This window comes from Rosa rugosa, chromosome 6 (assembly GCF_958449725.1).
Source record: "Rosa rugosa chromosome 6, drRosRugo1.1, whole genome shotgun sequence".
NCBI lineage: Eukaryota > Viridiplantae > Streptophyta > Magnoliopsida > Rosales > Rosaceae > Rosa > Rosa rugosa.
Window position 1 is genome coordinate 15,405,785 of NC_084825.1, and position 24,422 is coordinate 15,430,206.

The following is a 24,422-nucleotide window of genomic DNA, read 5'->3' on the forward strand; positions in this document are numbered from 1 at the left end:
TTCTGCAATATGATGAACTAGCTTGGTAAATTAAGTGCAAGAAAAACTAAAATAAACAAATCGAACCCTTGAAGCTCGACCACAATGTGAGTATTCAATTAACAACCATGTAAAATTGTATTTCATTATTATATGGGGATTGAAATACACCCAACAGAGGGTCAAGCCTAGTGAATAACCCCTTGTAAGGGGTCAAACCTAACAAAGCATAATGAAATATGATAATGAAAAATCAAGTAAACACAATCAACTGCACAAAACATCATGAAAAATGACATGAACAAAACAATACAAGAAAATATTTTAGTGGAAAAGCCAACACTTGCAATTGTGTCTCGCAATGTTTAAAAAAATCACTAAACGATAGGCAGGGGGTGAGGAGGTGCTTAGCGCCTAGAAATCTAGGTGGGGCTTAGGCCAGTGCCTAGGCAGCTGTTTATTTTAATTTTATTTATTATATAACATATAAATAAGTGCAATTAAAATAAAATAAAAAACTATACTTAATTAGTAGTATAATTGATTGAAGATTTGAAGATATAGTAAAAGGTTAAGCATATAATGAACACTTAAAAATAAAAAGTTATTTTAACGGTATAAAACCTATCCAGACTAGCCAACCCTCTTTGCTAGGGTTTTGTGTAGTAGCCAGTGACCGCGGCAGCCTCCTCTTAGGCCATGTTTGGTTGGTGGAATCTGGGCATTGGGAAAGGAAACACTTTCCTTTCCTGCGTTTGAGACAGCCAAGGAAGGGAAAGTGGTTCCCAAAGGAAAGGAAAAAGTGGAGGAAATTGGTTTCCCCCCCCCCCCCCTCAGGAATCACTTTCCCAAAGGAAAGGAAAATGTTTCCTTTCCACCAACCAAACATGGCCTTCGAGTACAGAAGACCCGTCTTGGTCCTTTCTTCCTCGCAGGAGGGAGCGATTACGGTCGGCGCAATAGGTTTTTCAATCTAAACGGCCTGTTTTGATTGGTGTTTTTTTTAGAATTCGATTTGGCTAGTTTGTCTGCGGTGGTTTCGGCAACGGAGCTCAGGGATTCGGGTGATTGGTGCTTGCAGGGTTCTTGGATAGAGGTGTTTGCGAATTGCAGTGGTCTTGGGCAGTAGCAGTTGGGATTCGGGGTCTGTGTCGCCAGCAGATCATTTCTGTGATGTGGAATTAGTTTCAATCAAATCCAACGCCGATCATCTTAGACTGCTGATCTGGGCTTGGTTACAGAGGCAAGGTGGTGTTGATGCTGTGCTGGAAGGGCCAACCACCAAAAAACTTGGCAGCAGCGGCAATGGGTTGGCAGAAGCAGTCTAGGGCTTTTGCTCTTGTTTTTGCTCGTCCCTGGGACTGGGCTTTTGGGTTTGGTCTCAGGTTTGGGTTCTTAGGGCCTATCGAAAGCTCTGACCTTCTAAAGGAAAGGAGCCTGTAGTTGTTTATTTATTTAGAATAATGTCTATGCTAGTAGAAGATTCTCTATAAGGCTTTGTAGAAGTATTTGGCTTTAACGTACCATAACGGCATGCTCGGCGTTTAGAGTAAGATAGAATAGATTGTCTACGAGGGGAGTTGATTTTGTTAACATAGACTACTCTGCGCTACCATTGTCTAAATAGAGTAGTCTTCCTTATATTATTTTTTGCCCATGATTCAGGGTCATATTAATGATATGAACTCTTTAATTAAAAAAAAAAAAAAAGTTATTTTGTAGTATTTGACAAAATGAAATAAATATTTTGAATCTTTTTTTAAACTCAGGCCGCCTAGGTGGTGCCCAGACTAATTGAGACAGTTGCCCACCACCTAGCGCCTATGTGAGACCTAGGCGGCCGCCTAAAGGGATTTTTAGAACATTGTTGTCTCATCATATTTTTTATTACCAAGTACACTAACTCGTAAGTACTCTAAAGAAAGTTTCTAGAGAGAGAGGGTCTACCTTCTCTCTAGAAATTTTCTCTACCCAGGTCACTATTTTGAGAGTCTACCGATCCCTTTCTCTACCTCCATCTCCAACCCCACCTTTTCAATCTCGTCCATCCCCTCCACCCCTTCAATCACCCTTTGGTCCCTCTCTCTTCTTCACCTACTTCACCCATCTACCATTTCTCTACCTCTCCACACCATACTGCTCTTATTGGCTTTATGTTAATGAGAACAGCTCTCATCTTCAACCCATTCACCCCATCTGCACCCCTTACATTCTCCAACCCTACAACCCAAGTATGGCCTTTTGTCACCGAATCTCTACTTCTCTAGTCTAGATCTACCTTCGATTTTGTCCATGTCCTCTTTGGATGGCATTTGTTGCTAGTGCTTCTGGATTTGCTTCGTTCTCCACCACCTCTAAACAAACTTACGCCCGTTGGCATATTTTCGTTCCCCAACAGCGAGTGGTTGGATTTCCGCAATCTCACTATGCTAGGTTACTTGGTGTTTCTTGGGCATATTTAAGCCCTGTGTGTTGTGTCTCAACCGGTGTAGAAGGAAGCAAGATGGTGCTTTGGTGGCTGATACTCTTCAAGCTTGGACATGGAGGTGGCGGTGGTGGTATTCTTGGGATGGAGCTGCTTTTCCCTTGGTGGTTGCTAGCTGTTGTATTAGGGTTTTTCATTTTCAAGTTTGGGCTTTCAAATTGTATTTGGGCCAAGCCTATTAGAGGCTTTAATTCTCTTTTGTTGGGCCTGTGTGCCTTATTTGCTGGGCCTGTGTGCCTCTATTTGCTGGGGTCTTTTGTACCTCTTGTATTATGGTGTATCATTTGACACATCTAATACAAACTTTGTTTTCTTCGACCAAAAAAAAAAAAGGTACACTAACTCGTAATCTATTCAAGATGGCAAAGAGAAAAAATTAGTAATTTAGCCGAAACGCCATTGCTCAACACATGTGATTTGAAATTCTCGCTCATTATAAAGCTTTGAACAATATTCATACTCACCCAAACAGTAATGAAAAATATACTAAGGCTAAGTTTAATAATTATCAAATAATTGATAAAATCAGAAAGAAAAAAAAAATTTGACTAAATAATGCTTACTATCTTATACTTTTTTGTTCTAATCAATTCAGTCCCTCGACTTTTAATTTCATCAAAATGATCTTTGCACTCTCAATTCTCATCCAATAGGTTCGATCTATTAGATCTACATCCAAATTGGCTGTTAACTAGCTAACATAGCAAATCTAAGCGGATTGTTGAATGTACTCCTTCTGGAAAAATGGGTAGCTCCGAAAAGTTCGCTCTGTTCCTATGTGTATCTCTGTGATGGGTAAAACCCCATAAAAAAGGGGTAACTTTCGTGTAGTTTGTGATTGGATGTAACTGTTAAGATTTTTTCTTCCATACCAAATCAGCTCGGTGAGGCATATTTTAATGATAAAATACCCTTTACAACCCTGACTTCCTCTCTTATCTTCCTTAATCTTTTTTTTTTTTTTTTATTCCTCCTGTAATGGAGATGCTTTCACCAACAGAAGAGAAAAAAAAATCTCAGCAATTGTTCATGTTCTTGAACCCATGTGTGTAGGAAAATTCTTCTATGTACCAGCAGTGCAAGTAATCCAACACCTATTAGGTGATTTCATTCCTTGATATTTATAGTCAATCAACATTTTTTCTAATAACAAAAAAAATATACTTGAACGGACCTGATTTGGAAGCATGGACTATTAAAGTATTTTTCCCATCTAAATGGCCCTACCAAACTGATTTGGCGTGGATGAATTTGCCACGTAAGCTAGTTAACGGCCAATTTGTACGAAGGCCTGACAGATTGGACTTATTGGGTGAAAATTGAGAGTGTAGGGATCATTTGCTGAAGTTAGATCGAAGTTGAGGGACTGAAGTAATTATCCCAAAAAAATACAGGATAGTAAGCAGGATTTAGTCCAAAAAAATTTATCTCACGATTCATCAAGATCAAAAAATCAACCTATCGAATAAAAAATTATTAATTTATGTGTCTAATTAACCCTTAACTTTATTATAGTATTGTTCTCATTTGAATGGGGGAATACAATATCTTTATCCTTGTACAAATAAAAACTGATTTGCTATGGAATTCTTTGTTGAGTGATTTGATCACGAATGTTTTTCCTCCTCGCACTTTGAGCTCGTGCAAAAAGGAAAAATGGGGCATTCTGAGAGTAAAATTTTGGCTTTTGCCTCCATTTATTTATCAAGCCCAACTATTTAAGCCGAAAGGAGATTAACAACCAAATAAAATAAAGGGTCATTGACCCAAACCACCAAAATAAGTCAAAATTATCCCACTTACCCTAACAACAGATTTTCATTCCCACTCACTCAAATTCAAGTAAAATGACAACTTTTACAACTGCGCCCTCGAACTAATTAATGAATCACATGCATGCCATCGATCTCTCTCTCTCTCCTCTCTTTGTCCAGCGCCGGAGAAAATTTCATGGTGACATGGCCGGCTACCTCCAGCTGCGTCGAGTACTGCCTAGGGCTCTCCAAATGCCATTGTTTCAGCCTCAGGCTCCGGCGACCTTTCACGGTGAGATCTGGCTTCAAATCAGTGTCTGATCGAGCGCGGGAGTACGGCTACGACCAACGTGGTGTTCAAGATCCGATCTCAAACCCCTAACATTTGATCTCATTGATGCCCTAAGAGCAAGTCCACCCGTTGAGCTTGACCGGTCAAGCTCAACGGGTGGACTTGCTCTTAGAACAATTCGACGCAACAATGGGCATTCTGTTCACGAAAATGTTCTCTTCCTTTTTTGGGAACAAGCAGGCTCGGATCCTTGTGAGATTTGAATTTCACTAGAATGTTTTTCTGCAGATCCGCTACAGATGGGGGAGGTTGTCTCCAGTCTCCACAATTCCAAGTCGGTACTCTTTCTGGGTTTGCTCTAATTTGGTGCCCAGAGTATTTTCTGGGTGGCCAAATCAATTTTTTTTTTTTAGTAAACTGTAGGAGAATGAAAGAAAAAAGAAAAAAAAAAGAAGTTTTATATAATTTGGTCTTATTCTATACATGCAGAGCTTTAAAAAGAATTCCATCATCTATTTGGTCTTGTTTTCTTTCTACAATTTGTTCTTGTCTTTTCCTTTTTTGGTAAAATAAGGGCAGAAGGCCTTGAAGGCACAAAAAAAAAAAAAAAAAAAAAAAAGGAAAAAAACAAGTTTTATTGAGGAGCAATAAATGGCTATTAAGGGGCAATAGAAGTTTGTTAAAGGTCTATTAGGGGGGGCAATAGACGTCTATTTGGGGGGAGGGGGCAATAGAAGTTTTGAATTGATGTAATCTCCTCGTTTTTTTTTTCTTTAATCAAAGTTTTATTTGTCTAACTTTAGGGAGATTAGTTCTCATTCCAATGACCGAAAGTTCTATTGAGGGGTAATAGAGGTTTATTGCCTCTCTATTGGGGCAATAAACCTTTTCCGACGACCTTTTTGTGGACCTCTGACGAGGTTTTTAGAGAAGTCCTGTGGGTGGTGGTCGGGAACAGGATTTCGGCGACTAGTGGCCGGAATACGGTGATCTATTTCCAGAATCCGGTGACCGGACTCTAGCGAAGTCTCCTATGGCTTCTCTCCCTTCCGTTCTCTCTTTCTCTCTCTCTCTCTCTCTCTCTCTCTCTCTCTCTCTCTCTCTCTCTCTCTCTTTCTCTCTATGTACCAATGGGGTGAGGGTAAAATAGTCTAAAAAAAACAAAATAAAAAAACATAATTGGAAAAAAATTAGGGCAGAATGCCTTGAAGGAAAAAAAAAAAAGGAAAAAAAAAGTTTTATTGGAGGGCAGATTAGTTTCCATTCCGGTGACCAAAAGTTCTATTGGAGGGCAATAGACGTTTTGAATTGATGTAATCTCCTCGTTTTTTTCTTTAATCAAAGTTTTATTTGTCTAAATTTAGGAAGATTAGTTTCAATTCCCACTACTGAAAGTTCTATTGGGGGGGGGGGGGTAATAGAGATTTATTGCCCCTCTACTGGGGCAATAAACATTTCCGGCGACCTCTTTGTGGACCTCTGACGAGGTTTTTAGAGAAGTCTGGTGGGTGGCGGCCGGAAACAGGATTCCGGCAAAGTCTCCTATTGCTTCTCTCTCTTCCACTCTCTCTCTCTCTCTTTCTCTCTCTCTCTCTCTATGTAACAAAGGGGTGAGAGTAAAATAGTCCTTATAGAGTCTTCATTGGTAAGAGGGAATTAAAAAAACTTAATGGGGTAAGTGGGAAAAAAAATTCTAAAATTAGAGTAAATATTACAAAAACGCTAAAATAAAAGACAATCAAGTAATTTTTTTTTTTTGATCAAATGGATAATTTATTCATTAATTAGATGATGAGCTTACATGTCAATCATTCGAAATACAATCAGAAAGCCATTCCTGCACTTCCTCAATCCAAACCAACTAAAGTTTGCTATTGAGGACTACAAATGCTCAAACAAACGATGAATTGATGAAATAGGGAGGATGATCAAAGAGTAACAAGGGTCACAAGTATCAACCCAATTTCATTTTTGACTTTTCTTAAATTGACATTGACTCACGTGTTCGTGCTTCTTAAAGAATGACTGATGGAGATGTTTTTTGTTGGGTGTTCCCGAAATTCATCCCTTGAAATAAATGCACCTTACGATAGAGAGAGCCTTCATAAAGATCCCATCTTGTTATCTATTTTCAATTTTTCTTGATATAAAGTAAAGAAATTTTCTATCTTTCTAACAGAAAACGAAGATACAAAAAAGACCAAAACATATATATTATCCATCTTCCCAGCCTCCTACCAACCCACCCACAACAAACTAGACCAACCCCAACAATCCACAAGCCTCAAAATTGGCCAACACCTTCAAACAGAGTAGTTACAAGAAACCGATGTAGTAGTTGAAGATGGAGAAGGAGAAGGAGGAAAAGACCCATTATCGTCCAAGTTTTCTGGCACAGCAGCTTGAACCCCACAAGCTTCAGTGTCCAATAAGCCACTCAAATTGACATCACTTGCACCTCCAAACATCAAATCAAAATTTTCTTCAAAGCCCAAGTCCCCAAACAAGTCTGGCAACTCGGAGGGCTCATTATCCAGTGGGATGTCAGGAACTGGAACAAGATTCTCCAAAAAGTTCCAATTGAACTGGAACTGGTGATCATTTGTAGGATCCATGACATCCTGCATTGTAGTAGTACTACTTTCTATGCAAGGCACAACATGTGGATACTGAAGGTTGGGGGAGACCAATATTTGTTCCTCATCCTCTTGTTCCTGTTGTTGCTCTTGTTGTTCCTGTGGCTGTGGTTGAAATTGATGTACTTCTTGTTTTACTTCCACTTGTTCTTGTGCTACATTGGGAGGTGGATCTTGTGGTTCTACACTCTTGAGTTTGTCAATGTAGTTGCTGATATCAAAATTGGTCACTGCATTTACTCCTCTGTACTCTATAGCTGCCACATCATATGCTGCTGCTGCCTCTTCTTGTGTGTCTTCATCAACAAATAGTAACAGACAGTTAAAAACATATTAAATCAAGGGAAATGTGTATAACTTAACTAAAGAAAAAACAAATATCATACTAGTTATCACATTCTGTATATACACAATTTCAGTGCCCCACGGCACCTACCTTTTGCTGCATTAAAAAGTAATAAGAAGGCAGGAATTAGGTGGAGGGATACATGGACCCTACACATGCTCATTTTCTATTTCATTTTCTTTCCACTTTTGTTTTTTATTATTTTTTTTTTCATTTGTCCTAATTCCTTGAGGGAGGGGTGTCTCTATTTAGTATTTAACCACATATATTCAAAAACAAAATCTAAAAGGCAATCATAAAGAAAAGAAAGAAACATAGAACCTGACGCAGTGGATCTATGTTTCCAGACAGTAGAGAATTCATGCTTTTAAATATGTATTGTCTTGAATTTCAAACCCTTCACACTGTATTTTCTTCAAAAAAATAACCCACCATGTTTTCTCTAGCTGACTATCTTGAATTCTAAATCAACTACTCAAAAAATCTCTCTATTACTGCCCAAAATTTCGCTTTAGGAGCTGTTGCTTGAAATTGAATATTTCAAAAGTTTTCTTTTTTCGTTTTTTTTTTTCAAAAGAATTTCACAACTTTTTTCTTTTTTTTCGAGGAAAAAAATTTCATAAGTTGACATGAGTAAAGTGCCTTTAGTCCTTCACAGATTTAAATTGTGAAAGGTTGTGAGAAGGGGTATGGGTGTAAAGGTCAAATGAGCATGGGTTACTTCTAACCGTTGATGATTACTATAATCTTCAACGGTCTTTCTAAGAATTTGAAGAGCAAATTTAAAAATTAGGGTTAGAACTCGTTTACACGAAGAAAACGTAATGCAATAACCCACGGGTGCGTGGACGGCTAACAATCGTTGATGATGATTCAATCTCTCGAAAAACATTATAAACCGTCAGCTCGAGTGAAAATGCGCATGTGATGGACTGACACTTTCAGGCTTTCTCTAAGTAATAATACTGGAGAGCAAACCTAACCCAAGGCCAAGGCATGGCTCATGGCTGACTTGGCTCACTTGGACAAGCAGAGCAATGGGACACGTGAGAGTGTGAGACCCAGTCCCTGTCCCTTTCCAAAAGGGCTGAATCAATACTCTGAAATCTCAAATCTGATCCTGTGTCCTTGAAGAAGAATGACAGTACCAACTTTACTTTTGTTTCTCAGTAAAGGGTGTCACGTGCCCTTCGGACCTCAAATAGAAAAAAGAAGAGGGCGTCACGTGCCCAACTTATCACACTCTTTTGCTGCTCAGACTCAAACCCAGATGAGGTCAAACCAAACTGTTGGCTTCTTCTGTATACCCTGCTACTTCAGACATGTCCAAACCCTAATCCCAAACCAAACTAAGCTCTATGTTTAAATGTATCTAGCCCCCTCTCAATTTTGGAACTTCTACTATTATAGAAATACAGATCTTTCCTCAAAACCAACACGACAGCCATGACTGAACCCGAAATATGATGAACTACAAGATCAGTAAAACCAGCTAGGCTTCATTATTGTAAAACAAATATGATAGAGATAAAGTCGTATTTTCTTCAGATCCAAATTAATCGTTTTTCCTGGGAAAAAAAAATAAATATTTGATTTACTCAGGAAATATGGTACTTTCTGGTGGTCCTGTCACATGTGGAATTTACTTGTGGGGATACAATACAAGTACTTTTGCTTTGGCCACCTAATAACCCTATAAGTTTCAACCTCTTTGGCAGCTTCCTAATATAACACACAGTTTCAAATTAATAACATTGATTACCAAACAGCCATTTGTAGGTTACCAAACTCCATTTTAAGGCCGAGTCTGTAATTTTATTTTCAAATGCATAAGTGAAATAAGAACAAAATTCAAATATTAGAAAAGCTGTGTTTTTTCATGCAGCAGACAGTTTCATTTTGACATGTAATATATAATGTTTTGGACTAGACTGGAAATATAGCAGCCACGTATGTGCATTGACTGAACTAAAGGTTTTGAAATTGGCATCTAGCTCCAGCACACAAGTTGGCAGCATCTTGTTGTTCAGAAAAATCCAAATCAAATATAAGCTGGACGAAAAAAAATTTGGACTAAATATAAGCCAGAAAATGGGCAGAGAAATATGTGTGATTGTGTTATGTGTGAGGAAAAAAGTTAAGGCACATATGCAAATTGTATCTGAAAACTGTGAACATTTAACAACAGAGAGGAGAGGAGAAGTGTACATACTGTAAGTTCCCAGGTACAAATACTTGTTTCCGAAAACTCTCCCAATTCGCGCCTCCCATCGCCCATTATGGTGATGCCTGTGAAAATTGAAATTGCAGCAGCTATAAGATGAACATCCAAGGCATTGCTACCCCAAAACCAAAAGTACAAACATGATTCATTAGTACCTAGCCACCCCACGATACTTTGAAACGCCTCTAGAAAACCCACTGCTCCGGCGGCGCAATGAAGCCAAGTATTCTTCCTTGGACACCTTCTGCATTTCATCAAGTTCCTTGGTGTATGTCTCCAGCTGCAGCATACACATAAATTCAACCATTTCTGGTAAGTTAACAAGACACAAATTCAACCATTACAGCTGTACACAACCCATATCTTACATTTAACCCGCTATGTGTGTGGTTAGGTGACTAGTTATTGTGACAATTCAACTGGGTTAGCCAATTATTGTGAGAAAAACTTTGTACACAAATGATTTGTACCCAAAAAGAAGAGGAAGTTGAAGAAGAGATTAATGTACCGGGAAATTGAGGATGGTTTCAGGACCCCAATATTTAAGGGCAGCAAGATCATATGTATGAGCAGCAGCATCCTCACTATCATAGGCCCCTAAATAAAATAAAAAAATAGTTACGTCAAAGGCAGGCACAGCTACTTTATTTAATAAGAACACATCAGCCCACTAGAATCTTAATTTTTTTTTTTTTTTTCCAAACTCAAATATTTGTTTATTCATGACCAGAACAGGAAAAATAAAATAACAGAAAATCACAGAGAGAAGGATCAGAATTGCAAGGAAAATACTAGAGTGAAATCATGTATAGTAATAGCAGTGATAAGAAGGACATAGACAGAGACAGAGAGTTACCCAAATAAACTAAATGAGCAGAGCAGAGCAGAGCGGCAAAAGTGCATATGAACGTTGCATTGACAGGGATTTCCAGGAATAAAAACACAAGTCAGAAAACGCAAAAGAAGATTAGATTAAAAAAACGAAAATTATAGATCTCCTTGAATTTGGGTATCATTATTTTATCAAATTTAATTAAACTGAAACTGAAAGAGAAAGAGAAAGAGAAATTTAATCATAATTACCTTGCCGTCCTTTCTTTTTCTGAATGTCATTCCATGAAGTCTTATCCCAGAGATGAGCTTCATACCTTCCAGTCCATCTATGCCTGTGAATTATGAATCAAATTAACATAAAGGTAACAACTTTGACACATGCAAATGAAATCCCAGTAAAAAAATGGAGAAATGAATGAGTACCTGGTGACCCCTCTGTAAATTGAGCTTCTTCCGCCTGAGTCTGGGCATTTCTCTGCAGAGTTCTTGTGGGTTTTTCTACTGCGTTTGGGTTTGGGTTTGTCTGATTGTTTCTGGGTGGTTGGAATTTCAGGGCCAGCACATGAGGAAGATGAAGAAGATGAGGAAGAAGAGCAAGAATAACTAGGAGACCTCTTCATTTCTGGGCACTCTCTCAATTGCTCAACTTGTTAGTAGTGGTGGAGGAATGAAAGAAAGCATGGATGAAATGATGGGTATATAAATGCATGTCTCTTGTTGTTATGGTTGGATTGCTCAGAGGACAACATGTAATAGTAGTAGCAGAAGTGGCATTTTGGTAGGCTGAAGTGGTTAACCAAAAAGAGGGACTCACTGACTGACTAGTCTCTAGGGGAGGAAAGCCAATTTATTTTGTAATGGGGGTTACTGGGGTTTAGTTTTGACCCAAGGTTAATGTGGAGCTGGGTTAAGTAACCAAGAGTTAATTAAAAGCCCTACACTTGTCTTGTGTCACAGCCATGCTACCAATGGGACGCGCTGTCCACGCTGGCCTTTGCTAAGCTTCAGCTTCAGCTTCACAGAGACAGATAGAGAGAGAGAGAGAGAGAGAGAATCTCTATCCCAGATTTGAAAACTGAAATTCAATTTCACCGTCTGCAGGCTTCTGTATGTCAGTTACTAGGTGCATCTGGGTTGGGCTTCAGCCTCTAAAGGGTTCACAATCAATGGAGCTGCTCTAAGCTTCTCATAAAACCTAAGAAGCACGGAAACGGGTACGAGTTTCCGGATACGAAACGATCGGAAACGTGGAAACGGCAAATCTTAAATGTAATAGGAAACGGAAACGTGAAGGAAACGCCAATTAAATATATATATATATATATATATATAATTAGAAAAAAAAAATATGGAACATAAACAAATTAGAAATTACTAGTTTATGACAATCAAACATTATCAATCCAAAGGTTCAAATAAAAGGTTAACACCACTAATAACAAGTCTCCAACCATCAACTTCATTCAACTTGAACAACATCCTCAAGGTCTTCATCTTCAAACAAAACCCCCTCTAATTGTGGTTCATCAAGTGAAAGGTTAGCAATCTCAAGCCTTCCAACATTAGTCTCTTCCAATGAATCAAACTCATCACCTCCAACATCCCACATTTGAGTTGCACTCTCATTATAACTAGGACTAATAGGAGGTGTTCCTCCGCTGCTCATGGTTCCTGAAAAATACACAATTCAATTACTATATTCTAATCCCCATTCTCAACGTTACACCAATATGCAAAGAACCCAATATTTAGCATGATTACCCAATTAGCAGATAAGCTCAGCCAAAACAATAAAGCAATATTGCTTCTAATCCCCATTCTCACAGTACACCAATAAGAAATTAAGAACTATGTACCCAATTAGTTGCTGCTATACAGTGTAACGTTATCAGAACTAGCCCATAGCCCATAGCCCATAGTATACACACAGAAGCATAACAATAGCCCATAGTATATACACAGAAGCATAACAATATCTCATAGTATACACTATACACACATCGCATAACAATATCAGAAGAACAAGCTCCACAGCTCCAAGCTCCAAATTGAAGAATTTGAAGAACAAATATGAGAAGAAGAGCATAACAAACATACCTGAAGCGGTCTTGAGCAGTGCGTGATTCGGAGTAGAGGAACGACCGAACCGGGTCCGAGCAGAAGAGAAACGAAGAGGAACTGGGTCTCGTCCTTCCTCCTTCGTCCGAGCAGAAGAGAAACGATCAGAAGCCTTCCTCCTTCGTCCGACCGAACTGGTCTCGTCCGGAAGATAAACGATCAGAAGAAGAGAACGACCGAACCGGGTCCGAGCAGAAGAGAAACGAAGAGGAACTGGGTCTCGTCCTTCCTCATTCGTCCGAGCAGAAGAGAAACGATAGCCTCCTTCGTCCGACCGAACTGGGCGAAACGATCTAGATGTTGTCTTCAGGAGGTCGCGTCTATCTCGATCTGAAGAGAAACGACGGTCTGAGGTCGCGTCTAGGTCTTTTGATTGTTTTTTTTTTTTTTTTTTTTTTTTTTTTGCAGAGTAAAAAGTCAGTATTGCCCGACGTTTCCTATTTATTTACTTGCTGGCGTTTCCGCAGTGGATACGTACGTTTCCTAAACGTTTCCAAACCCCGATCCGCGTTTCCGGGCGTTTCCGGGCGTTTCCAACCCGTTTCCGACCCGTTTCCGGTTCCGAAACGGGAAACGAGGCCATTTTGGCGTTTCCGTGCATCATAGCATAAAACTAAATCCACCAAAAGAAAAGAACAAGAAGAGCGGAAGAGGAAATGCTTCTGATTCATTTGGGCCTCTCTTCTCGAGTATTAATTGGGTTTAGGGAAATCAGAAATTTTAATCATTGATTTAGGTTCTAAGGATACAGAGAACTAGAGATGTTGTAACAGAAGAGAAATCCATTCGTTTGGGTGGATTTGCTGTTTCCAAAAATAAAAATAAAATAATAATAATAATAATAATAAAACAAAACACAACAAAATCATTAGTTTCTTAGGGGGTGTATTGTATATGGAATTAGTAATACTTTTAGAGTGTGTTTGGATGAGGGAAAATATGATGGAATTTAATTGAAAGTGAGGATTTCATAATTCCTACAAGCTAATTCCCTCGTTTGGCATTATCAAACTGAAAATTTTAAATTTCTCTGTGGAAAAAAACGAAGGAATTCATCATTTAAATTCTCCACTTCAATTTCCACCAAAATAGGTGTCATTTACGAATTCCCTTGCAGTATTCAATTTTCATTTCTAAAACAAGGTTTTTTTTATTTTTTATTTTTTTATTTGTTTTAAACTTTCTTAATTTATTACACATTTCAAATCCTAAATGGATACAACCAAACAACAGAAATTGCAATTAATGGAATTTTAGATTGATGGAGTTAAAGATTCCATCATTTATAAATTCCTATGGATTTCATAATTTTCTCATCCAAACGCACCGTTAAAGAAGTCTATGGAATTTAAAAGTCTGGATGTATTCAATGCAGACTTTTAAGAGTCCATAAAAGTCTGGGTATATTCAATTAGGATTTTATGGCACGTTTACGTACTTAGAATGAAAAATAATCATGAATCGGAGACAAGTGGAATGGGAGAAGAAAAGAATCGGTATTGATTCTGGAAGATTGATTCCTAAACTCATCTCCCCCCTTCGTAATCAAATTCCTAAGTATTCAGGAATCGATTCCTGATAAGGAGGTGAGATCTACACCCATTCTGATTCATTCATGTGTTAGTAAACGCATGAATGCTTTTACCCGAAATCATTCCGATTCCTTTATATGTTAGTAAACGCAGGAATGTTTTTACCCCGTAATCATTCCCTCCCATTCCAAGTACGTAAACGTGCTCTTAAAAAAAATTATGAATTCCACCAAAGTCTAGGGGTATTCAATTAGGACTTTTAAAAATGAATAGAAGTTCAGGGGTATTCAATATATATTCATACATACGGAATTGGGAAATCATGGACTTTGTAGTGTTCAGTATAAATACCAAACTCTAGTATTTTTCCAGCCACCAGACCAAAGATTTTGAGCGTGGGAAAAGTCTATCAAATCATATCTCTGCGCGCGAAGAGGTTGGTGCTCACATCATCTCTCTTTCTTGTTTTGCCTCTCTATCGTTTCTCTAATCTCTTGTGGTATCAGTATTTTTTTATGCCTAACATATTCATTGCTGTTGTCAAATGTGATTTTTTTGTCTTTCAATCAATTGAAACCCTAAAAATATTATCGTCTGCTCCTAAAACCCTAAAACATATATTGTCATCTATAGTCTACACATATATGCTGTTTGATTATATTCATGCATCTTCCATATTTCGTTGCTACTACTATCCGCTTGATGAGTCCAAATTAAAGTTTGATTCAATTTTTAGTCTTTTGAAACCCAATAGGTTTTATTGCCTAGGTGAATGTTTCTTCCATTCTTTTTTTCTTTTTTCTAAAAGAATTTTGTTTCTTTTCTCAGGTATTGAATCGATTTTGCGTAGCAGTGCATCACTATTTTGTGAAAAAGGTACCAAAAAAACACATACTCGTTCGTATACATCTATATGCTTTTACATGTCTCTTTGTGTGTTTTGGATTGCTCAATAGGTATGTGTTTTCATTTACCATTACTTTTGTTATTAGCATGCTTGATTATGAGGGACAGACGTACTGATTATAGGGCAGTGATAAAATATAAACTACTATATTGAATGATATGAAACCTAGCTATTGTGTATTCATAGGATAGAAAAGCCATTAATCATTGTTAACTTAAGCTTCCACCACTATCTACAAGTGATTGATTTGACAGGTACAGGGCCTCTTCCAAGTCAATTACAAATCTATCATTATTCTTTCATGATGTATCAGGTTCTGGCTAAAACATAATGAATCTAGCTCTATAATATTATATATGATCAGTCGTCTCTAAATAAGTAATATACACGTGTTCCATATAATAAGATCACACCCCCAATAATTAATTGTTGGTTAGAAGTTAGAACACTTATCATTGGTTTATTACATGTTCATTGCTCCACCCTATGATAAACCAGGTACACATTTTTTTCATAGCATTATAGTGTCTCTGCTTGTAGAACACCAAAATAGAGGTATTTGACCCAAATTACAACAGAGTTGAATTATATGACCATGGATCTATATCCTTCTGATTTATTCCATGAAGACGAACCAATCCCAGCCAGTTAGAAATCTCAACAGCTAGCTAACTCTGCTCACAAATCGACACATCTTAAAAAGAATTTATAATGAAAAGACATTTGCTTGACATCTTGTGGCATAACTATCAATTTTTTTATCAACCATAAATAAGTTGTACCTAGCCAGTCTAGGATAAATTCTGGTTTTGCTTATGGGTTTGATTATGTTTTGAATGATTGAATGATCACATATGAGTTGTTTTGATATAGAATTTTGTACCTTTTTGTGTGTTTATACTGCGTCATTTTGCTTTATTTTTTTGTGTCTTTTCCTGTTTTCTGGCTGGTAGAATAATTTTTATAATAGAGCAAAAAGTATAGTGTTTTGTTAGGCATATATTAATCTGATATTCTCTTACGGCATCTTATTTTTGATGTTGTAATCACATTGTTTTGAATAGTAATGTTTTGATTGATAAAAGGTTGCATATGATTACTTTTTAACATTCATATAGATGGGAGACTCACAGGGAAATGGTAAACGAAAGGATCATAAAACTTGGACTGCAGAAGAGAGCAATGTTTTGCTTCAACTCATGGTTGAAGGTGCCAAATTTGGGTTACTTGAAATTAATGGAGTGATAAGCAAACAAACAATATAGGCGAAACTATTTCCTAAACTTAAGGAAAAACGTGGTTATGATATAACTTTTAGCTATTACCAAAGCCGAGTAAAATGGTTTAAGAAATAATACACCAATTACTCTCAGCTTATACGTCATAGTTCTAGGTTTGGGTGGGATCCGATTACAAAGAGATTTACTGCTGATGATGAAGTATGGGCAGATTATTTGAAGGTAAGCTTATTGCCTTTTATTTTATTCTAATTTTGGTTTACTAATTATATCAAATGGTTATCAAATTGATATCTTGTTTTTTGTTTTTTTTTTTTTTTGTTTTTTTTTTATTAGTCACATACAACGCATGAAGTTTTGGACAGATAATTTCCCAGACTATAAAGACTTGAAAATTGCAGTTGGCAATGGAACTGCAACTAGAATGGGCTCAATCAATCTAGGTGATGATACATGATGAGAGCAATATTTGCTAAGTTTTTAATGTTATTCTCTCTACATTTTACTTAATTATTTCCTTAACATTATCATTTCTAACTTAATTTTGGTTTTCAAGTACTTTTGAGTCTAGACATAGAAGGCAAGGAGTTATAAGCACAGAAATAAACAAGAGTGAGCTCGTGGAGATGATGATCAAACATGAGAAATGACAGAATCCCAGCTGGATAAGGAAACACATTCCTGCCAGGACTAGCAAATGAGTTGAATGAAGACCAAATTGAGGGAAGATACATAAGAATTTCGGCAAAGAAGATATTGATGAAGATTGAAGATTGTTCTCTACTTCTCACGCAATATTTTGATTGGTTGAATGACATCCTTGAAGTAGATTTCGACCTTGATACTTGGGATAGCCGGACACTATATAAAGGGAGCGTTATGATACGTCAAGCACCACCACCAAATCCTAAATCAAAATCGCAATTTCTTCCCCTTTCTTCTCTCAAGTTTTGGCAATCCTCAAAAGTTCAAGCATTGAAGCCATGAGCATCATCCTCTTCCATAGCCGTGATCATCCTCCATTCCAAGCATCCTTACCGTCTACCTCCACCACCTTTTGAAACTTCTTGCATTCTTGAATATTTAAAATTGTAACCATGAACACCTTTTTTCTGTTTTCGGTTTTTGATGTTTGTAATTCAAAACAGATTTTTGTTGTGATAATTTGATTGTTTCGATTACTTGTGAGATTGAAAGCATGTTTTGATGTTTAATTTCCAAATACCATGAAACATGTTAACGTTTTAGGGTTCTTGATAATTTGAAAATTTGCGATTTCATTATATCTTAGCATGTTTGTTGATTTTGTACTTCAATCCCATCGTTTATGTGTTAATTGATCTTAGGATGCATACTTTGATTGATGAGCATATAATTGAATCCATATTAAGATGTGCTAGAGTTCTAGGTCTTAATAATTAAAGTGAAAACCTATAATTCCTTAGGTAAATCAACAATGAGCTTTGCATGCTTGTATGGTGTTCCAACTTGTGTTCTTTGCTTGAATTAATCAAACTTCCATATGAGCTTAATGCGTTAATTGTGTTCTTATTTGTGATTAGGTACCGCTAGTAATTGCATGCTTAATAGGGTTAGCTATGGTGCGTTTATCTAGTTAATTTAATGAAGGGAAGTAAAAAGGACTTCTTATGCGTTCATCTCTGTTCTTGATTGATTCCTTGCTCTGATATATTTGATTCGAATATTAAGAATATCACCCTTGTTAACGTGTTAATGAGTAGTTAATTTCATCTCTACATCTTCCATTCATCTTTATCTATTTGGTTTATGATTTGATTTGGTGTATCACATGTATATAATTAATTGTTAATTTAGAAAATAAAATCCAAAACCCCTTGTCTTTGTAAAATCGCAAATACCATGTATATATTCATTGCTTTGTCTTATCTAACATTTTATTTTGTAGGAATAAATAATCCCTAATCCTTGGTTGAGAACGATCCTTATTTATTCTTACTACATTAATAGGGTTTTAAATTAAGCACTAACTTTTGTATAGGTCAATACAGATGCCACAACATATGGAGCAGAAGATAACCGATATTGGGGAATAGGTGGCATTGATGGACTAATTTTTTATTAAAATACTCACATGTTCGTATAAAGTGAAAATGAGTCATCACACCAAGAAAACTCGCCATCTCTTTCACATCAACCCTCCCAAGTTACCAATGTAGATGCTCCACCACATAGCAGGACTCAAGGAAAGCAGAGTAGAACTGACTATAAAAATAATAGCGGCTCAAAAGGGGTAACTGGTCAAGATGAGATTCTAGAAAAGCTATCAACTGACATTGGTAAAATTGTTACAAACTTTGATAAAATTTGTGACTTAATGGAGAAGAGAGATCAAGAGAGAGTGATTGTTGGAATGCTTTTAAGGAGATCCCAGGATTAATTGATGAGGCTTGCTTTATGGCTATTGGTTTGTTTCAAAACTACAGCAAAGCAAGATATTTTCTTGAAGATGACTAACTCCTAAAAAACGACATGATTGGATCACCTATAAGCAAATGTAATAGATGTGGGTGAATCTTCCTTGAGACACCTAATAAGCAATATGTTATGTTATGTTATTAATTTTAAGTTATGGAGTTTGGTTTTATTTTGTTTGCATTGCAGCTTGTTTTGAATGATTTTAAACTTGTGTGTTATGGATTACAACTTGATTTTTTTGTTTGAATAATTATGAGTTTTGATTTGCTTTTGAATGAGTGTTAATATTGTATTATGACATTCTTCTAATATGTTTAGGTATTTTCTCTATTAGCCATGTTGGAAATGGACATGTATGGAGCTGATGAACAAAAAGAAGAGTTTGATGAGGCCGTTAAGATTTTATTAATGGCAATACAAGCAGTGGTTTATGTGTTATATGACCTTGTGTTCAGCATCCGTCCACTGACTCGGCATTCAGTGACATCAAGTGGATACATGTATATGAACAAAATATTGGATAGAGACCCACAAATCTTTCAAGAGGTGTATAGAATGTATCCTAATGTGTTTCAAAAATTATGTAACATCATAAAAGAGAAAACACATTTATGGGATGCAAGACACATATGCGTTGAAGAAATGCTTGCAACCTTTTTACTGGTTGTCGGCCAAAACAATCAATACAGTGAACCTCGGCTGATATTTGAGCGATCTCACTTTACTGTTAGCAGAAGTTTCAACAAAGTCTTGAATGCCTTAAATACAATAGCAACAAAGTTTATGGCTAAACCTGAGTCCATATATACCACCTAATATAAGAGGAAATACAAGGTTTTATCCTTACTTTAAAGTAAGCAATGCAATTTTTATTGATAGTTATTTATTTCATTGTACACTAATGAAGAAATTATTTCATTATTTTTCTTTTTAGCTATTGTATATCTTTTTCCATTGTTTCAAGATTGCGTTGGAGCTATTGATGGCACACATAATCCAGCAACTGTAGTTGGACGTGAGGTAAGCAGATATCGAAATCGACATGGGAAGATATCACAAATGTGTTAGCAGCTTGTAACTTTGATTTACAATTCATATATGTGATTAGTGGATGGGAGGATTCTGCTCATGATTCAAAAGTGTTAAATGATGCAATTTCTAAACAAAATAGACTCAAAGTGCCATATGGTACGGTTTTATGTGCATATAAAAATTTCAGCATACTTATTACAATCTGTCATATAATATATTACATACTAATTGCAAATGTTTTTAATGATTTGGTAAATATTACTTAAGGGACTGTGGATTTCCAAATCGACGCAGGTTTTTAGCTCCATTTCGAGGTACTTGATATCATCTCAAAATTTTAGTGGTGAAGAAAACCATCCTGTCAATGCTATTGAGTTATTTAATCTTCGTCATACTTCCTTGAGAAACGTAAATGAGAGAATATTTGAAATATTTAAGTCGCGTTTCACAATTTTCAAATTAGCACCACCATTTCCATATAAGACACAAGCAGAGCTAGTTTTGGCTTGTGCAGGACTGCACAATTTTCTTTGATAGGAATGTCGTTCAGATGAATTTCCTCCTGAACCAGAAGATGATCTGGTAGACAATCACGACGATAATAGATCAGCAAAAACAAAATGAATGGAGAATAAGTATTGCTACTCATATGTGGACAGATGTCTAACCAAATGCCAACAATAACAATGAAGCGGGTGTATTGTATATGAAATTAGTGGCACTTTTAAAGAAGTCTATGTAATTTAAAAGTTTGGGTGTTTCAATACAGACTTTTAAGAGTCCATAAAAGTCTGGATGTGTTCAATTAAGATTTTAAAAAATATTTATGAATTCCACCAAAGTCTAGGGGTATTCAATTAGGACTTTTAAAAATGATTAGAAGTTCAGGGATATTCCTAATATCATTCATACATATTCGGATTTGGGGAGAAGGGGCAGGGATTATGTCCTCGAAGCGGTTGTAATGATTGAAAATAGAGGCGATGTAGGGGTGGAAGTCGGATCGGGTCACAGAGTCAGATGCGGATTTGGGGAGAAAGAGTAGAGATTCCGGCGGGGTGACAGAGGCCGAGGATGACCACCACCCGGCATAGGAGGACGAGACGAAGGCATTGGGATTATTGAGGATGAACTTGAGGATTTGGGTAACAGACTGAAGAACTATAACGCCAGAGAAACAAAGACTACAAAATTTAGAGAGGAAGAAGAAAAGGGTTTGAAGCTGATGGAGTATCGATGTGCGGAATGTAGGGCTCGAATGATGAGGCTTTGAATGTATTTAATTTCTCTTTCTCTGTTTCAATTTTACTAAATTTGAACTATCCCTTATGAATTTTTTCGCAACTGAAAAAAGGGTTTTTAATTCTGTGATTAGGTTAATTGCAAATCAGTTGCAGACAAGTACATCAAGTGTGAGCCTATTGTAAGTTTCTATGTTGATTTCTTCTTCATTTTCATTTTCACAATTCTACAAACATTTTTTTTATTATTCTTGTTATGCACTATCAGATTATTCTGATTGATTTGATTCTGTAAAAGAAGAAATCTTATATCCATTAGTTATATGATGTGATTGACTCACAAGCTCCCGCCTTTCATGTACAAAGATTGGTTAGTTTTGCTTATTGCTAATTTGTATAGTTTTATGGTACAACTTTTGGTTACTAGGTTTTTGAGTAATGGTGATTTATTGACATTATCTACAGGGTTTGTTGAGGAAGCCAGCTTTGGGATTTCTTCTTTTGTAAGCTCGTATCCATTACTTGGACACGGATTATGATTTTGGGAAATTTCTTTCATTTCATTTACAAATATGTGTCAGAGTATATGCGTGGTAATGAGGAAAATGAGAAGGTGGATCTGGGAATCGGAGTGATCCTATATGGGAACTATCTGTGCCTCTATGAAGAGATAAAGAAGAAGAAGAAGAATAGTAAAACAGGAGGATACCAATTTTTTTTTTTTTTTCAAAGGTTATTTTGGGAATTTGACCGCACATTTAGAAGGAACTCTAAGGATTGGATACGGATGATGAATTTGCGAAGTGCAGGGTTACACATGATTAAAAAAAAGATCAGGGACTAACATGATTTTCAACCCAAAGTTGGAGAAGGCAAACTGAAATTTGTCCAAATATAAACTACTATATTGAATGATATGAGACCTAACTGTTGTGTATTTATAGGATAGAAAAGTCATTAACCATTATTAACTTAAGCTTCCACCACTATCTACATATGATTCATTTGACAGGTACACGACCTCTTCCAAGTTAATTACAAATCTATCATTATTTTTTCATGATGTATCAGGTTCTTTGGCTAAAACATAATGAATCTAGCTCTATAATATTATATATGATTAGTCCTCTCTAAATAAGTAATGGGGAAATTACTGGTCCCCCCTTTAACTTTTGGTGCGTCGACAGTTCAGTCCCTGCTATTCCAATTTTAACAGATAACTCCCCACACATTCAAATTTCACACAATTTGGTCCAAAATGACCATTTTACCCCTCACTTCCTTTTTTTTATATATCTAATATACACACACACACACATACATATATCTATATATATATATATATATATATATATATATATATATATATATATATATATATATATATGTATGTATATGTATATGTATATGTATATGTAGATATATAAATATATGTATAATTTTATACATATTATATATATATATATATATATATATATATATATATATGTATGTATATGTATATGTATATGTATATGTAGATATATAAATATATGTATAATTTTATACATATGTGTGTGTATATATATAATGTATATGTGTGTGTGTGTGTATCTATATGTATGTATATGTATGTATAATATATCTACATATACATATACATACATATAGATACACACACACACACATATACATTATATATATACACACACATATGTATAAAATTATACATATATTTATACATATACATATACATACATATATATATATATATATATATATACACACACACACACATTAGATATATAAAAGTTGTGAATTTTTTTTATAATATGAAACATAAACATAGTATATAGACTTACCAAATACATAAACACATTAGATATATATGTATACATACATATACATACATATATATATATATATATATATATATATATCTATACATATACATATATATCTACATATATGCATATGTGTATGTATATATCTGCATATGTATATGTACACACACACATATATACATATAAATATATATAAAAAGAGAGAGAGAAGAATAAAAATACACACACACACACACACACACACACATATATATATATATATAAAGAGAGAGAAGAATAAAAAATATATATACATACACACACACACACATATATATATATACATATGTATAAAAGAGAGAGAGAAGAATAAAAAAAAATAAAAAAAATAAGTGAGGGGTAAAATGGTAATTTTGGATCAAATTGTGTGAAATTTGAATGTTTGGGGAGTTATCTGTTAAAATTGGAATAACAGGGACTGAACTGTCGACGCACCAAAAGTTAAAGGGGGGACTAGTAATTTTCCCATAAGTAATATACTAGCAACGTTTTCCATATAATAAGATCACACCCCGAATAATTAATTGTTGGTTAGAAGTTAGAACACTTAGCATTAGCTTATCACATGTTCATTGCTCCACCCTATGATAAACTAGATACACATTTTTTTCACAGCATTATAGTGTCTCTGCTTGTAGAAGACCAAAATAGAGGTATTTAATCCAGATTACTACAGAGTCGAATGATATAATATGACCATGGAACTGTATCCTTCTAATTTATTCCATGGAGACGAACCAATCCCGGCTAGTTAGAAATCTCAGCAGCTAGCTAACTCTGCTCACAAATCGACACGTCTTAAAAAGAATTTATAATGAAAAGACATTTGCTTGACTTGTTGTGGCATAACTATCAATTTTTTTATCAACCATAAATAAGTGGTACCTAGCCAGTCTAGGATAAAATTCTGGTTTTGCTTCTGGGTTTGATTATGTTTTGAATGATTAAATGATCACATATGAGTTGTTTTGATACAGAATTTTGTGCCCTTTTATGTGTTCATACTGTTTCATTTTGCTTCTTTTTTTTGTGTTTTTTCCGTTTTCTATCTGGTAGAATAATGTTTACAATAGAGCAAAAAGTATAGTGTTTTGTTAGGTAGATATTAATCTGATATTCTCTTACGACAGCTTGTTTTTGATGTTGTAATTACATTGTTTTGAATAGTAATGTTTTGATTGATAAAAGGTTACATATGATTACTTTTTAACAATCATATAGATGGGAGTCTCACAGGAAAATGGTAAACGAAAGGATTATAAAACTTGGACTGTAGAAGAGAGCAATGTTTTGCTTCAACTCATGGTTGAAGGCCCCAAACTTGGGTTGCGTGATATTAAAGGAGTGATAAGCAAACAACCAATAGAGGCAAAGCTACTTCCTAAACTCAAGGAAAAACTTGGTTATGATATAACTTTTAGCCATTACCAAAGCCGAGTAAAATGGTTTAAGAAATAATACACCAATTACTCTCAGCTTATGCGT

At 35.8% G+C, this 24,422-nt stretch overlaps 1 protein-coding gene across 1 annotated transcript; it reads right to left on the reverse strand.

Moving 5' to 3' along the window:
- Positions 1-6,657: 6,657 nt before the first annotated feature.
- On the reverse strand, positions 6,658-11,386 carry LOC133718588 (ethylene-responsive transcription factor WRI1). The gene is made up of 7 exons (XM_062145454.1): positions 10,974-11,386; positions 10,800-10,882; positions 10,573-10,581; positions 10,225-10,313; positions 9,872-9,996; positions 9,705-9,781; positions 6,658-7,442 (listed from the first exon to the last, which is right to left on the reverse strand). Exons 1-7 carry the CDS (start codon positions 11,168-11,170, stop codon positions 6,814-6,816), a joined length of 1,209 nt encoding a protein of 402 aa, XP_062001438.1. The 5' UTR covers positions 11,171-11,386; the 3' UTR covers positions 6,658-6,813.
- Between the last annotated feature and the right edge of the window lie 13,036 nt (positions 11,387-24,422).

Coding starts and splice junctions, on each gene's coding strand:
- LOC133718588 (XM_062145454.1), bottom strand. CDS start 11,170: ATGAAGAGGTCTCCTAGTTATTCTTGCTCTTCTTCCTCATCTTCTTCA. Junction 9,997..10,224: donor AAACCATCCTCAATTTCCCG/GTACATTAATCT, acceptor TGTATGCTGCAG/CTGGAGACATACACCAAGGA. Junction 7,443..9,704: donor TTTGTACCTGGGAACTTACA/GTATGTACACTT, acceptor TTGTTGATGAAG/ACACACAAGAAGAGGCAGCA.